This window comes from Oryctolagus cuniculus, chromosome 13, assembly GCF_964237555.1.
Source record: "Oryctolagus cuniculus chromosome 13, mOryCun1.1, whole genome shotgun sequence".
In the NCBI taxonomy this organism is placed as follows: domain Eukaryota; kingdom Metazoa; phylum Chordata; class Mammalia; order Lagomorpha; family Leporidae; genus Oryctolagus; species Oryctolagus cuniculus.
This window is the reverse complement of record NC_091444.1, coordinates 41217763-41233708: the sequence shown is the minus strand read 5'-3', so window position 1 is coordinate 41233708 and position 15946 is coordinate 41217763. Positions and strand designations below refer to the sequence as shown.

The window sequence follows — 15946 nt, the reverse complement described above, 5'->3', positions numbered from 1 at the left end:
AACACCAGGAACCAGAATCCTCATCTGGGTCTCCCACGTGGGTGGCAGGGGCCCAAGCACTTGGGCCATCTTCTGCTGCTTTCCCAAGCCATTAACAAGGAGCTGGTTTGGAGGTGGAGCAGCCAGGACTTGAGCTGGTGCCCATGTGGGATACTAGCATCACAGGTAGTGAGTGGCTTTACCTGCTACACCACAATACTGGCCCCCAGATTTTTTTTTTTTTTTTTTAATTTGAGAGGCGGAGAAAGAGATAAAGACAAACAGGCAGTGAGGACTGTCATCCAAAATGACCACAGCAGCTGGGGCTAGGCAGGGGCCAAAGCTGGGAGTCAGGAGCTGGGAATCAGGGACCCATCGCAGCCTCCCAGGTCTGCAATGCCAGGAGACTGGAGTCCAGACCATGCCGTGGGGTGGGGGTGTCCTAGGCTGAGTGCCCACTCCACGCTGACTTTTCTTGAAGTGTGAGGGTGTTGTGCAGAATATGGCGGCTCCTGGTACGGCTGGTGCTACAGCCTTGATTTGTGCTAATGCACCAGCAGCTGTCTCCACCATTGCTTCTCCACTATCGGTGCAGTGAACAAAGCAAATACTTTCTCAGTGTTAATTATAAAAACTGTTTTAACCCCATAGATTTCTGAAAGGTTCCTGGGTACCCCTCTTGTTCACAGACCACATTTTGAAAACTGTTGCCCAGGGGGCATAACTGGAATGGGTCAGCCCCATCTGTAGCATTCTCAGATGGTCTCGCAGCTCACCAGAATATCTCAGCATGACCTCAGACTTCCTGTTTCCTCACATCCTCACAAGCAAGTGGTTATTTTCAGGCTTAAAATCTAGTCCTGTTTGATGAGTTTGAAACACTTCCTTGTTTTTAATTTATATTTTCTCATTACTAATACATCTGAACATCTCTTAAATCTGTTAGCCATTGTTATTTCTTCTTCCACGAATTCGCTGTTCATATAGTTTGCCTGTTTTTCTTTGTGACTGCAGTTTTATTGATTGGGGAAGTTGTGCTAGAAGCTGAATACTAACGCTTTAGAGTTCTACTTCTGAGTTCCTCTATGCTATTCTGTAGATATCCATCTGTCCCTCCACGAATGCCACGCTGGCTCCAATACTATAGCTGCATAGTAAGCCCTAATGTCAGGCAGAATAATTCTTCTCACTCCAATTTTATTAGTCAGGATTGTTTTAACTAATCTATTTCCTTTTCTTTTTCATGTAAACTTTAGAATAAACTTGTCTTTGTCCACCTTGCTGGCCCTTGATAGGCATTACATTAAGCCTATGGATTAATTTGGGGGAGACTCAAAGTCTGCCAATCCACCAACATAGCATATCTCTACATTTATTTAGGTGTTTTTTTTTTTTTAAGTTTCTGTTATCAGCACTCTGATTTTCAGCATCCAGATCTAATACATGCTTTTCTGAGTGTCTACCTAAGTATTTCTGTTTTTTGGAGTGACTTCAGTGGTATTTTGTTTTTAGTTTCAGTTTCTGCGTGTTCATACTATAAAGAAAGGCAATTGCTTCTCCTGTGATGATGGTACATCCTGCAACCTGTTGAGATTTCCAGGAGTTTATGTATAGGTTGCTAATAGTTTCTGAAGTATACATTGAGTTGATGAGAAATACTGGTCTAGAGGATTTTCAGTTTTTTGTTTTGTTTTGGTAATATTTTTGTCTGGTTTCAGTTCCAAGATAATGTTGGTCTCATAAAATAAGTTGGGAAGTGTTACCTCCTTTCTGTTTTCTGGAAGAGATTGTATAGAGTGCATGTTAATTTTTTAAATGGTAGAGTTCTCTATTTGAAACCATAAATTTTTGGAAGTTTTGAGATAGAAATTCAATGTGTTTAATAGCTGCAGCACTGCTCAGACGGTCTCTCTCCTCTTGATAGAGTTGTAATAGTTGTGGGTTTTGAGAAGCTGGTTCAATTTATTTCTACATTTTAAAATTTGAGTGTCAATTATTTATAATGTTCCCTTGTTACCACTTGGATGGCTGCAAGGCCTGTGGTGACATCTGTTGTTTCATTCCCTGTACTTGTAATTCATATCTTCTCTATTTTTGTCAGTCCTGCTAGACTCGTATTGATTGTTTTTCCAAAGAACCATACTTGTGGCTGCTCTCTGTTGTATTCCTGTGTTCAGTATCATGAATTTCTGCTCTGGTGTTTATCAGCGTTCTTTCTTTCTGCTTGTTTGGGGTTTATTGTGTTCTTCTAGTTTCTTGAGGAAGGGGCCAGCTTATTGATTTGAGACCTTTGTTACAAGCATGCACTTAGTTCTGTAAATTTCCCTCTCTACACTCTTCAGCTGCAGACGACATATTTTAGTATGTTGTATTTTCGTTTTCATCGAAGGTTATATATTTTAACTTTTCCTTTGAGACTTCCTTGTTGACCCATGGCTATTTTGAATTGTGCTGTTCAATTTTGGTGTGTTTAGAGATTCCATTTTTATGTTACTGTGCTGACTTATGTTACGAATAAAGGACACATTGGGTGTGGTTTCAGGTATCTTAAACTTCATGAGCTTTGTTTTATGGCTTAGGATATGGTCTGTGTTGGTGAATGATCCATGAGTGCACGAAATGTATATACCACTGTTGCTGGGTAGAGTGTGCTGCATCTGTCTGGCACATCCTGTGAATTGAGTGAGTTATTCAGATTTTCTGTGTTCTTGTTGCTTTTCTTTCTAGTATTTGATCTGTTAATGAGAGGGCTGTGGACGTCCCCAACTATACTTGTGGATTTGTCTATTTCTGTTTCTAACCTGTCAGTTTTTCTTGTCTACTAGTCCTTCTTTTGATCCCTGCATTTAGACTAATTTCATTTCAGATAATTATTGATATGTTAGATCTCAGTGTCTGCTGCTTTATTATTTGTTTTCTGTTTGTTTGTGCTGGTTCTTGTTCCTGTTTCTTTTCTTCTCTATTTACAATGCATTTGGGTGAATTTGTTTGGTTTTCTGCTCTGGGTGTTGCAGTATACCTGTGGGACTCAGCACAGTCTATTGAAATCAGCATTTTATCACTTTAAGCAACTTTACTTCTATTTAGATCTCTTTCCTGTCTCCATTTTAAAACATCATTGTCACAGCAGGTGTTTAGCCTGACAGTTAAGACACCTGCATCCCACATTGGAGTGCCTGGGTTTGATGCCCAGCTCAGGCTCTTAACTCCAGCTCCTGCCAGTGCAGACCATGAGAAGCAGCAGTGATGGCTCAAGTATAACGAGTTCCTGTTCCTATGTGGGAGACCTGCATTGTGTTTCCTGCCCCTGGCTCCAGCCCCAGTCTAGCCCCAGTTGTTGTTGTCCTTTGGGGAATGAGCCAGCAGATGGTAGCTCTCTTTGTGGCTATCTGCCTCTTAAATAAATCTTTAAAGATTTATTCTTATTTTTTAATTTACAAAAGTAAAATGTCTTAAGTATCAGATGGTACTGTAATTTTTACGTCAATTATCAAGTATGATTTATAACACTCAGAAGTGTAGTTTATTGTTTGGGCCCAAATTTCTGCTCTATTCTTTTTTCCTTCTGGTACTCCAAGGTCCTTTCTTTTTATTTATTTATTTATTTATTTATTTATTTATTTTTGACAGGCAGAGTGGACAGTGAGAGAGAGACAGAGAGAAAGGTCTTCCTTTGCTGTTGGTTCACCCTCCAATGGCCACCGTGGCCGGCGCGCTGCAGCCGGCACACCATGCTGATCCAATGGCAGGAGCCAGGTACTTATCCTGGTCTCCCATGGGGTGCAGGGCCCAAGTACTTGGGCCATCCTCCACTGCACTCCCTGGCCACAGCAGAGAGCTGGCCTGGAAGAGGGGCAACCGGGACAGAATCTGGCGCCCCGACCGGGACTAGAACCCAGTGTGCCGGCGCCACAAGGCGGAGGATTAGCCTAGTGAGCTGCGGTGCCGGCTTCCAGTGTCCTTTCTTAAATTAGTCTTTCTTTGAAGAAATTGCTTTAGCCAATCTGCTAGTGACACATTTGTTTAGAGTTTTCCTTTATGAGAGAGACTGTCTCTGTTTCCCTGTTATCCCCAAAGGGTGATTTCATCAAATATAGAACTTGTGGTTGACAGTTCTTTTTCTTTCAGCACTAAAAAAAAAAAAAACATATGCCCATGGGTGTTTAGCCTAGAGGTTACACATCAGGTGGCTGGGTTCCACTCCCTGGCTCTGGTTCCTGACTACAGCTTCCTACTGCAGCAAACCATGGCAGGCAGTGATGATGGCTTAAGTAATTGGTTCCTGCCACGCCTGTGGGAAACATGGATTGCATTTCCAGCTCCCTGCTTCGGTCCTGGCCAAACTCTGGTGATTGTGGACACTGAGCCAGTACATGGGAGCTCTTTATTTCTGTCTGCCTCTTATATAAATAAAGTAATAAGCAAATAAATAAATTGTAAAAAAAAAAAAAAAAAAAAAAACTTGCTCCATTTCCTTCTGGCCTCTATGATTTCAGCCGAGAAGTCTGCTGTCATCCCCCAATTGAAGACCTGCTTTCAAAATGTTGGCAGTTTCTTTGGATTTGTCCCATTAGGGTTTGCTCAGCTTCTTGAATGTGCAGTGCCAAACTTGGGGAGTTTTCAGCCATTATTTCTTCAAATACTCTGCAGCCCAACACTTACTCCTTTCCTCCCAGAACCCTAAGGGTGGGGATCCCTTTTGATACTGACCAACAGCTACCTGAGGCTTAATTCATTAGTATAGGTCTGTTTTCTCTGTGTTGCTCACAGGTAAATTCTACTGACCCTCCTGTGTGATCCATGTTTGTATCCTTGGTCTTCTCTCTTCTGTTGAGCCCATCTAGCAATTTTTTTTTTCTGTTGTGTTATCTTTCAAGTCTGTAACTTCCCTTTCCTTGCTGAAGTTTGCTATATTTGCTTGTAAGATAATTCTGCATTAACTGAAGCAAAAGCATTGCCTTACAGTCCTGACAGGTCATTCCAACATCTGATCTCATTGTTGGCCTCAGTTGGAATCACACTGGAATGTGTTGGGATTGCCATCTTTTTCAAGTTGTGGTTTTCCTATTGTTGGTGTGACAGGTGATTTTCAGTGTTATTTAGACATATTTCCTGTTGTGTAAGGAGACTGGGTCTTAGTTAAATCTTACATTTGCAGATTATCCCCCTGTCTATGTGAGCGTGTAGTTTATGGCCTATTTTGGTGACTGTTTTTCCAATAACGGTTTGCTATTTGGAGCCATCAGAGTATTACTTTGGTCTCCTTGGTTTATCTGTGTCTTTGGGATCCTCACAAGAGTACTGTCTAAAGGGTTGGCAGTGGTTTGCCGGGGTGTGCTGCCCCTGTCTCTCAGTGGGGGAGGGAAGTCTCAGAATTGTGGCATCAAAATGGCTTCCCTGGCTGGGCACTTCCTATGTCTTGTTCCCACTGCCACTACGGGCTCCCTAGAGGGATTAGGGCTTGGAGAGTGTCAGGCCCGGCAGCAGGCACAAAGTGATTTCTGGGTCTGAGTGGTTGTTGTGGTAGAATCCCCCCCCTGCCAGTTCACCTGACTGCCCTAGCACTTCCTTCCTTACCTTATCTTTTAGTTTTGTTTCTAAGGACATTTTAGGTTAAGTACATTTTGTTGTAATTGAGATGGTTTTTTAAAAATTATTACTACTTGGGGCCGGCGCTGTGGTTCACTTGGCTAATCCTCTGCTTGTGGCGCTGGCATCCCATATGGGCGCTGAGTTCTAGTCCCGGTTGCTCCTCTTCCAGTCCAGCTCTCTGCTGTGGCCCAAGTGCTTGGGCCCTGCACCCGCATGGGAGACCAGGAAGAATCACCTGGCTCCTGGCTTCGGATTGGCACAGCGCCGGCCGTAGCAGCCATTTGGAGAGTGAACCAACGGAAGGAAGACCTTTCTCTCTGTCTCTTTCTCTCACTATCTATATCTCTACCTGTCAAATTAAAAAAAAAGTTTAAAAAAATTATTACTACTTTCAGGTTGACTGAAGTCAGTGAATACTAAGACTTTTTGTGTATTAATCTCATGTTTAAAAAATTTGCTGGACTCTTATTGGCTCTAAGATTTTGGTTGGATTATATTATGTGCCAATACTTTTATACTTTAAATTTTCTTTCCAATTCTTTTAAGTCATGTATGCTTTTCTTTTAGTCTTGTAGTTGACAAGTCCTGGAGTACATCTTAATTTTGATCCTGACTTCAGCATCTAGCAGTTAAGATGTTTTTGTTACAGATGTTTGGTGGATGTTCTTTATCTGGCTAATCACGATCCTTTCTCCTTCCTAATTTGCTAATGGATATTTGAAAATCATGAATTGGTACTGAATTTTGTTTACAAAACAAACCGTTTTTGTAAACAGTTTGTTTACAAAAAAACAGTTTTATTGTTGTAGAATTCACGTAAAGTGTGCAGGGTTTGTTTTTTTTTTTTTTTTTAAAGTTTTTTTTATTTATTTGAAAGACAGAGTTACAGAGAGAGGTAGAGAAAGAGAGAGAAGCCTTCCACCTGCCGGTTCCCTCCCCAGTTGGCTGCAATGGCCGAAGCTGCGCTGATCCAAAGCCAGGAGCTAGGAGCTCCTTCCAGGTCTCCCATGCGGGTGCAGGAGCCCCAGTGCTTGGGCCATCTTCTACAGCCTTCCCAGGCCATAGCAGAGAGCTGAATCGAAAGAGGAGCATCTGGGACTAGCCCATATGGGATGCTGGTACCACAGGTGGAGAATTAACCTACTGCACCACAGCACTGGCCCCTAAATTTGCTCTTAAATACATGTTACCTGTTGATATTGTACTGTGTATTAACTTAGTAATTTCATCTTATACTTGCTTCTTTGTACTGTATAGAAATACTACTGATTTTTATACATTGACCTTTTATACTTCAGCCTTGATAGATTATTTTTTGTAGTTTTTTTTTTTTTTTTTTTTTTTTTTTTTAGGATTCTTTTTCTACATAGATGTCATCTGAAAAGACAGCTTTATTTCTTCTCTCTAGCCTACTTTTATTTGTCTTACCCTATTGCAGTGGATTCCCAGTTTGTTTTAATAGACTTGTTAACAGTTCTAGGGATTTTTTTTAAATTTATTATTCCTATTTCTTTTAAAGATTTATTTATTTATTTGAAAGCAGAGATACAGAGAAAGGGAGAAGCAGAAATCTTCCAACTGCTGGCTCACTCCCCAAATGGCTGCAACAGCCGGAGCTGAGCTGATCCGAAGCCAGGAGCCAAGAGCTTCTCCTGGGTCTCTCACACAGGTGCAGGGGCCCAAGCACTTGGACCATTATCTACTGCTTTCTAAGGCCATTTGCAGGGAGCTGGACCAGAAGTGGAGCAGCCGTGACTTGAGCCAGTGCCCACATGGGATGTGGACACTGCAGGTAGTTGTCGCTCCCCGTCTTCGTGGAGGAACGACACAGGACCCTGCGCTGTTCTTTCGTCTGCTCGGCCCTCCCCGGGTTTGCTGCTGGTTCTTCCCGGGTTGGCTACCGACCCTTCCACCTCCGTGGAAGGGCGGTTCCCCCTGCCACATTCCCCACTTCCGCGGGGGAGCGGCATACCGCCGGCCGGCTCTCTCGGGGGCTGCACAGGTGTTCCTTCAGATGTTCCTCTTAGATGTTCCTGGTGCATGTTGTCTCTCTCCTCCTTTATAGTCCTCTTCCGCCAATCCCAACTCGGCTGCCCACACGCCGAGTACGCTGCTCTCCTCCAATCAGGAGCAGGATCAGCTCCTGGAGGTCATCACTCAAGTTGGCAAGAGGCAGCTGCGTAGAAGCTGTTTTCTCCTCTCCCAGCGCCATATTGTGGGAGAGCAGATGCATAGAATAAGTCTTAATTCCAGTAACTTAGTCTAGTCCGAGTTGCTCCCAGTTGCTCCCCACAGTAGTGACTTTACCTGCTCTGCCACAGCGCTGGCCCAGGCACCAGGGAGTTTTGTTCAGTATTGCGTTATTTTGTATGTTAGCTGTAGGGCTCTTGTAGATGCCCTTTCTCAAACTGAAGAAGTTATTCTCTGTTCCTAGCCTGTTGAGAGCTTTTAATCACACATTGGTATTGAATTCTATTCCATATTTTTCTGCTTCTGTTGAGATGATGTGTTTAAATTATGTGTCTAATGGAACCATTATTCTTCCCTCAGGGACAATTTATACATAAGGCTTATTTGTTCCTTGAAAGTTGTTAGAACTTAGTTATAAATCACTGAGACACAGCCTTCTATTTGAGGGTAGTTTCTTTTAAGATCAGTCTTTACACTGGATTGATTATGAGGAAAAATGGAAGGCACCAAAGTCAGTGAATATCCCACACTTTCTTAAAAGTTTGATAGTAGGTGGCCATCGCTTTGGTATAGCGGGTAAAGCTGCTGCCTGCAGTGCCAGCATCCCATATGGGCGCAGGTTCACGTCCTGGCTGCTCCACTTTCAATCCAGCTCCCGGCTGATGGCCTGGAAAAAGCAGCAGAGGATGGCCCAAGTGCTTGGACCTCTGCTCCCGTGTGGGAGACCTGGAAGAAGCTTCTGGCTCCTGGCTCAGATTGGCCCAGCTCCAGCTGTTGCACCCATTTGGGGAGTGAACCAGCAGAATGAAGATCTCTCCCTCTCTCTGTGTGTAACTCTGCCACTCAAATAAATAAATCTTTTTTAAAAAGTTTGGTAGTACTTCTGGTAACATTTTAGTAGGAAAAGGGGAAAGAGTAACCCTGAAGAAGTAGTTTTCTAGAAAGCAAATGATGAAAATGGGGCTGGGGTAGCCAATCAGAGTTGATGGGTTCTTCAGTGACTTCTGCATGTGATACTGATATTGGTCTATTCGTAGGAGAGTGTAAAATCCCTAACACAGTGTGGGGCTTTAGTTCTTCTCCAGTACTGGACTGCCTACATAAATCAATAGAAAAATCCCTTTCATTATAGAAAATCCCTTTCAAATAGAAAAAAACCTCTTTCATTTCTTAATGTCTGAAGAGAAGTTTAATGAATCAGAAGCACTCAAAAATCAGATAACACATCGCTCTGGAATTTTCTGCTGAAAGGAATATTAGCAACAACATGCATTTGGTCTAGCCTCCTCAGCCACACAATTAAACAGACTGTGTTCCAAAAGAAAACAAGAAAACAACCTAAATGCTGCTGGCTAAAGGTTTGCCAGTGATGGTGAAATGCATACCATCTGTTGTGTCCCTCTTTGCTTCTGACAGCTGTAAAATTTCCAGTTATTTTTTCCCACTGTGTGTATTTTGGTGCAGTCCTAAGACCTTTTACAGGCTTCCAAAACACAGCTCCCCGCCTCTACCCAGCTCTGCTGTAAGCTGGTAACATTCTTGCCTTGCACTAACAAAGTGTGAGATATCAGACGGTATCTTCTAGGTGCAGAAGGCAGCCTTCTGATCCTTAGAACTGTTATTTCTGCCAAAACATTGAACTGCTTTTAGCACTGTTCCATAAGTCTACAAATTTGATGCAGAAGTCAATGCAAAGGAGGTATTCCTATTCAGAAGGGCTTCTTCCCAAGAACTGTATGTGAATTGCCAACCAGCATTTGGGCTAAAATTCCAACTCCATCCTCTCTACCTGGTGTCTACTCAACTTCAGATCAGAGGGACTCCAGATAGGACTGCCAAGGAAGAGGTAGGACTCGATGCTTTTCATTTAGCCGGAAGTTACCGTGCAGGTCAGGATCCCAGAGGGAGCTTAGCTGTGAGGATGCAGTTTGTTCAAGGGGATACTCACCGGGTGGCCTTTGTCCTCTAGAGCTCCAGTGGCAGACTGACAGATTTCCTGAGCTTCTACACGCTCCCCTCCACGGTGATGCAGCACCCTGCTCACAAGAGCCTCAAAGCTGCCTACTCCTTCTACAACATTCACACCGAGACACCCCTGCTGGACCTCATGAACGACGCACTCATCATAGCCAAGCTGGTAAGTGCTGCAGCCCTTTCCGTACTCTCTGGGGCTCCCAATATGGATGCCAGAATACAGAAAACATCCTACTCTCTTTTTTTAATTTTATGTAAGTTATACAAGTTTCATGCATTTCATATATACAGAATTAGGAATATAGTGACATTTCCCCTCCACCCTCTCTCCTGCCCATGCTGCAACCCTTTCTCCTCCTCCCTCTCACACCCTTACAAAGATCTATTTTCAGTTTACGTAATGATCATATAGTTAACTCTACACTAAATAAAAGAGCTCAACTAGTAGTATGAAAGAGAAAAAAATGTTCCTCAACAGAACAGATAAGGGCGGCAAGCAATCATCAGATCTCAGACTATCTATTTCACCCCAATGCATTACATTTCAGGTACTCTATTAGGTACTGCGGATCAGGGAAAACATATGATATCTTTTGGGGACTGGCTTATTTCACTAAGTATAATGGTTTCCAGTTGTAGCCATATTGTTGCAAAAGAGGATTTTTTTTTTTTTTTTTTTTTTTTTTTTTTACAGCTGGAGTAGTAGTATTCCACAGTGTATATTTTTATACCATAATTTCTTTATCCAGCTGATGGACATCTGGGTTGATTCCATATCTTAGCTATTGTGAACACAGGGTTACACAATGAACACGGGGTTATAGATAACTTTCATATGCTGATTTCTTTTGGTTTGGGTAAATTCCCAGGACTGGGATGGCTGGATCACATCGTAGGTCTATATGCAGATTTCCATACTGTCTTCCATACAGAGGGAAGTGGCTGCACCAGTTGACATTCCCACCAACAGTGGACCAGGGTACCTTTTTCTCCACGTCCTCACCAGTGTGTGCCATTTGTTGATTTCTGTATGTGAGCCATTCTAACTGGAGTGAGGTGACACCTCACCATGGTTTTGATTTGCATTTCCCTGATGGCTAGTGATCCTGAGCATTTTCCCCGAGTGTCTGTTGGCCATTTGAATTTCCTCCCTTGAAAAATGCCTGTTTAAGTCCTTTGCCCATTTCTTAAAGCGATTGTTTGTTTTGTTGTTGAATTTCTTGAGCTCTTTACAGAGTCTGGATGTTAACCCTTTATCAGCTGCATAGTTTGCAAATATTTTCTCCCATTCTGTCACCTCTGTTTTCTTTCACACAGATAGATCTCATCTATTAACCAACAGTCAATGGAAGAATCTCAAATTTCTTTTTTATTTGACAGACTTATAGACAGAAAGCGAGACAGAGAGAAAGGTCTTCCTTCCGTTGGTTTACTCCCCAAATGGCCGCCAAGGCTGGCACTGCACCGATCCGAAGCCAGGAGCCGGGTGCTTCTTCCTGGTCCCCCAATTGGGTGCAGGGACCCAAGCACTTGGGCCATCCTACACTGCCCTCCCAGGCCACAGCAGAGAGCTGAACCGGAAGAGGAGCTACCGGGACTAGAACCCGGCACCCATATGGGATGCCGGCGCCACAGGCGGAGGATTAACCAAGTGAGCCACGGCGCCGGCCCCAAGAATCTCAAACTTTTAAAATTTTAGTGACTATTTTCATCACTAATTTTTTTTGCATTTTAATAAAAAACATTTTTTTTTTTTGACAGGCAGAGTGGACAGTGAGAGAGAGAGACAGAGAGAAAGGTCTTCCTTTTGCCGTTGGTTCACCCTCCAATGGCCGCCGCGGCCAGTGCACCGCGCTGATCCAATGGCAGGAGCCAGGTGCTTTTCCTGGTCTCCCATGGGGTGCAGGGCCCAAGCACTTGGGCCATCCTCCACTGCACTCCCTGGCCACAGCAGAGAGCTGGCCTGGAAGAGGGGCAACCGGGACAGAATCCGGTGCCCTGACTGGGACTAGAACCCGGTGTGCCGGCGCCGCAAGGCGGAGGATTAGCCTAGTGAGCTGCGGCGCCGGCCTATAAAAAACAATTTGTACAAATCAAAAACTACCCCTGCATATCCATAATATGAGGAAATAACCTAAGAAAAAGACATGTTTCCATAATAAAAGGAAAATAGCTGAGTAAATATTTGTGTTGGGTTGAATAATTGACAGCAATAAGTTTTTTTGATTCAAGTCTGTGAATTGTAAAATGAAAAGAATTATAGTCCTCCCTACCTGTGGGCTGTAGATCCCAGGACCACAGAGGATATGGAACCCTCTATACCAGCACTGTGCTTTTGCACCAGGTGACAAGGTAACTGAGACGGTTACTCAGTGACTCAAGAGTGGGTAACACACAGCATGGATAAGCTGGACAATGATGATTCACATCTGAACAGGAAGCACAAGATCTCATTATGCTACTCAAAGTGGCACACAGTTCAAAACTGATGAACTGTTTGTGTCTAGAACTTTCCATGTAATGTTTTCAGTTGCCTGGGTAACTAGAAGTTTAGAGATGGGGGAACTACTGAAAATTCAAAATGTTTCTTAACGGTATCTGTTATTCTCTGTTCTCTCGGTCTGGAAATTATAAGAATTGTTAAATTCTTGTTTCAGGTAAACATTTCCTTTAAAAAGAAATTTAAATAATCTGGCAGATAACATTTGGATAATATGTTGATGATGGGAAAATAATTGTTTATGAGAAATTGGAAACATTGCATTTCTCTAGAATTTGATCATTAAAAGTACTGTTTTTTAAAATTGATTACTTGGGGGGCAGGCATTGTGGCCCAGCAGGTTAAGCTGCCACTGAGGATGGCCTCATCCCATATCAGAGTGCTAGTTCCTATCTAGCTTCCTGCTAATTTGCTTTGGGAGGCAATGGGTGGTGACTCAAGAATTTGGGTTCCTGCCACCTATGTGGGAGACCCAGATGGAGTTCTGGCTCCTGGCCCAGCCCTGGCCATTGAGGGCATTTGGGGAATGAAACATTGGATCAAATATATCTCTCTGTCTCTCCCTGTCATATACCTTTTTTTTTTTCTGATTTTAGATTTTTTTCTTTGTCATATGCCTTTCAAATAAATAAATTTTTTAAAAAAATATATTATTTATTTTGTTTGAAAGGCAGAGAAACAGAGAGATATTCCATAACGCATTTTTTGAAGATAAACTTATCCTTTAAAAATTTATATATTTGAGAGAGAAAGAACACACTCATCCACCGATTCACTACCCAAATGCCCACAACAGCTGGAAGTTGAGAACCTAATCCAGGTCCCCAGCGTGGGTGGCAGGGACCCAACCATGTGAGCCACCAGCTGTCACCTCCCAGGAAGCTGGAATCAGGAGCCAAAATCTGAACTTGAACCCAGGCACTCTGACATGAGACGGAGGCATCCCAACTGCTAGGCCAAATGCCTGCCCTACACTTTTCAATTTAGCATTTCTGAATTATCTGGCTGACTCCATTAGATTCACTGCTAGTTTTACGAGTTTTGAACTGAATTCATAACATATTCTATTACAGACATTAAACTATTATGAATGCATGATCATGCTATTAATAGAGGAATTAAATGTTATACTCAATACATAAAGCATTCTAGTCCTTTGTTTCAAATTTTAAATTCTTGTTATGTTGGCAGAAAGGATTTGATGTATTCAATGCACTAGATTTGATGGAAAATAAAACATTCCTGGAAAAACTCAAGTTTGGTATAGGAGATGGCAATTTACAGTATTACTTGTACAACTGGAGGTGTCCGGGAACAGAGTCTGAAAAGGTGAGTTGTAAGCTCCATGAATCTATCCAGACAATCCCATTCTTGCTTCCCTGAGATTTTGGTGTCTCTTAAAAATACAGACCTGTTGTACTATACCAGTGAATCTCTCAGCTGCTTGCTCTTACTATTCCATTTCTTCCTTTCCTTTAGGTTGGACTTGTACTACAATAAATGGATATTTTTATTTCTAAAAATCGGACATCATCGTTTCTTAATAGTCTATGTAATGATACCTGGAATTGCCATTCCAAAGAAAAATAAAAGCACAACTTTAAGTGAAATTGAAGTAGTTGGTAACCATCAGAAAAGATGAAAATACTTCCATATGTGACCAATAGTACACATTCTAGCTAAATCATTAAAATGCACCCCTTATTCACTGTTTACCCATTTATGAGGGATGATGGGGTACAGAGCACATTTCTCTAATTTTCAAACTTTTGGCTATTTTGCTGAAGAGAGGGTGTTTTTCCACTCTAGGAAAATAACCATTTTTCCTATGAACTGAAGAAATAACGCTTGTAAAAGGAAACCTTTGCTATTATATGGAGACAGACTGCTACACTTCTGTTTGATGGTATGTTTGTGTAGGAGAATGAAGGATCCATTGGGAAAATTCTCACTGCTGTCACTTTACCTGCTATCACTGGGAACACCTAAGCGTGGACTCAACACTTCCATAACTCAGTGACAAGGCACGGCTGAGTGTGAAAAAAACATAAAGATGTACTGGGAACTGGTCCCTTTATTTCTCCATAAGCAACACTGCCCAATCCATAGACACCCAGACTTGTACTTTGGTCTTGAGCAGGTCAGTGAATTGTTTGAAAAGCAAAGTTGTGTGCACACGTGAAGCGTGCTCTCTGAAAGAGCATATGCCCACGGCCAGACTTTTCTGCTGCCCTACATCAAGGACATGGGAGGAAAAGGAAATAAAGGCTCTAAACTCAAAAGAAACGCCCAGTGGGATTCGTTAGTGCTATCAGGACCTTGATAGTCTGAATGTTTTTATTGCTTATGCAAAATTGCACATATTCCTTTATGCTGACTCTTAATTTATCATGAAACTGTCATGCTAATGGAAAATGTCTTATTTGTAAATAAGTATTCATAATTTTGTTACTGATGGTGTTTTTATCTAGAATTTGAAAACTCGTTTCACGGTGTACATATAAGTGTATATATTGCCAACAATCCAAGGGACAAATAAGATGCCAAACGAGGCCATATAGACTGGCCTAGACTAAAGTACCACTAAGCAGATGCGTGTTCCTGCCTGCACTGTGCCAGTGCCTCAGCTGTGCTGTCCACAAGTGAACCCTCCTGGACATGATGGCATTGCCAGTGAAGCCAGTCATCTTTTACCAGGGAGGGTCAACAATCCACAGCCCAGCGCCCATCTGTGTAAAGCCTAAGAATTTTTTCTTTGAATTGGTGGTGGTGGTGGGGGGGAGTGGGGAGGTCAGAATCATTTCGTGACATGTGAAAATTCTATGAAATTCCCATTTCTGTCTTCCATAAATAAAGTTGTACTGGAACACTGCCACACCTTCATTCATGTATTGCCTGTGGCTGCTTGTTGCTACAAAGGCAGATTGGGTGGTTCTGACAGCCCCCACAGCCTACTGAAACACTGACCAACTGACCCTTCACAGAGAATGTCTTGGGGCAGTGATTTAGTCAAGAAACACAGCTGTGGCATCCCAAGACTACCACTAGAGGGACACCACGGCTAGAGTGTTCTGAAGACAATGGAGACTTCTTTCATGGCTTCAAACCCAGTGCATTAACTACTCTCTCTCACCAGAAGGAGAAAGCCTTCAAGAAACAAAACTATACCGATTCACTGTAACACTGAGATACCGGCATAAGGTAAATGAGATTTTTTTTTTTTTTTTTTTTTTTTTTTTTTTTTTTTTTTACAGGCAGAGTGGACAGTGAGAGAGAGAGAGAGAGAGAGAAAGGTCTTCCTTTTGCCGTTGGTTCACCCTCCAATGGCCGCCGCTGCAGCCGGCGCACCGCGCTGATCCTGGCAGGAGCCAGGAGCCAGGTGCTTTTCCTGGTCTCCCATGGGGTGCAGGGCCCAAGCACCTGGGCCATCCTCCACTGCACTCCCTGGCCATAGCAGAGAGCTGGCCTGGAAGAGGGGCAACCGGGACAGAATCCGGCGCCCTAACCGGGACTAGAACCCGGTGTGCCGGCGCCGCAAGGTGGAGGATTAGCCTATTGAGCCACGGCGCCGGCTAAGGTAAATGAGATTTTAACTTCATCTGGAATCAAGGCTGAAGTTAAGAACTTAGGTGCACTTGTTTTTATAGCAGAAAGTTATATTTGTACAAAATAGTTTTCAGGTCACTGTAGAACTGCCAGATATTTTGTCGA

The 15946-nt window shown here is 42.8% G+C and overlaps 1 protein-coding gene across 2 annotated transcripts in view; it reads left to right on the top strand.

Annotated features, from left to right (window-relative positions):
* The window catches only part of NMT2 (N-myristoyltransferase 2), a 58729-nt gene extending 43619 nt beyond the window's left edge, over nt 1–15110 (top strand). For both annotated transcript variants that reach the window (XM_051821427.2, XM_051821428.2), the window contains exons 10-12: nt 9731–9898; nt 13427–13564; nt 13715–15110. In XM_051821427.2, the coding sequence (XP_051677387.2) occupies nt 9731–9898; nt 13427–13564; nt 13715–13735 (327 nt within the window). In that variant the 3' untranslated portion in view covers nt 13736–15110. The remainder of the gene's footprint in view (nt 1–9730; nt 9899–13426; nt 13565–13714) is intronic.
* Nucleotides 15111–15946: the final 836 nt, after the last annotated feature.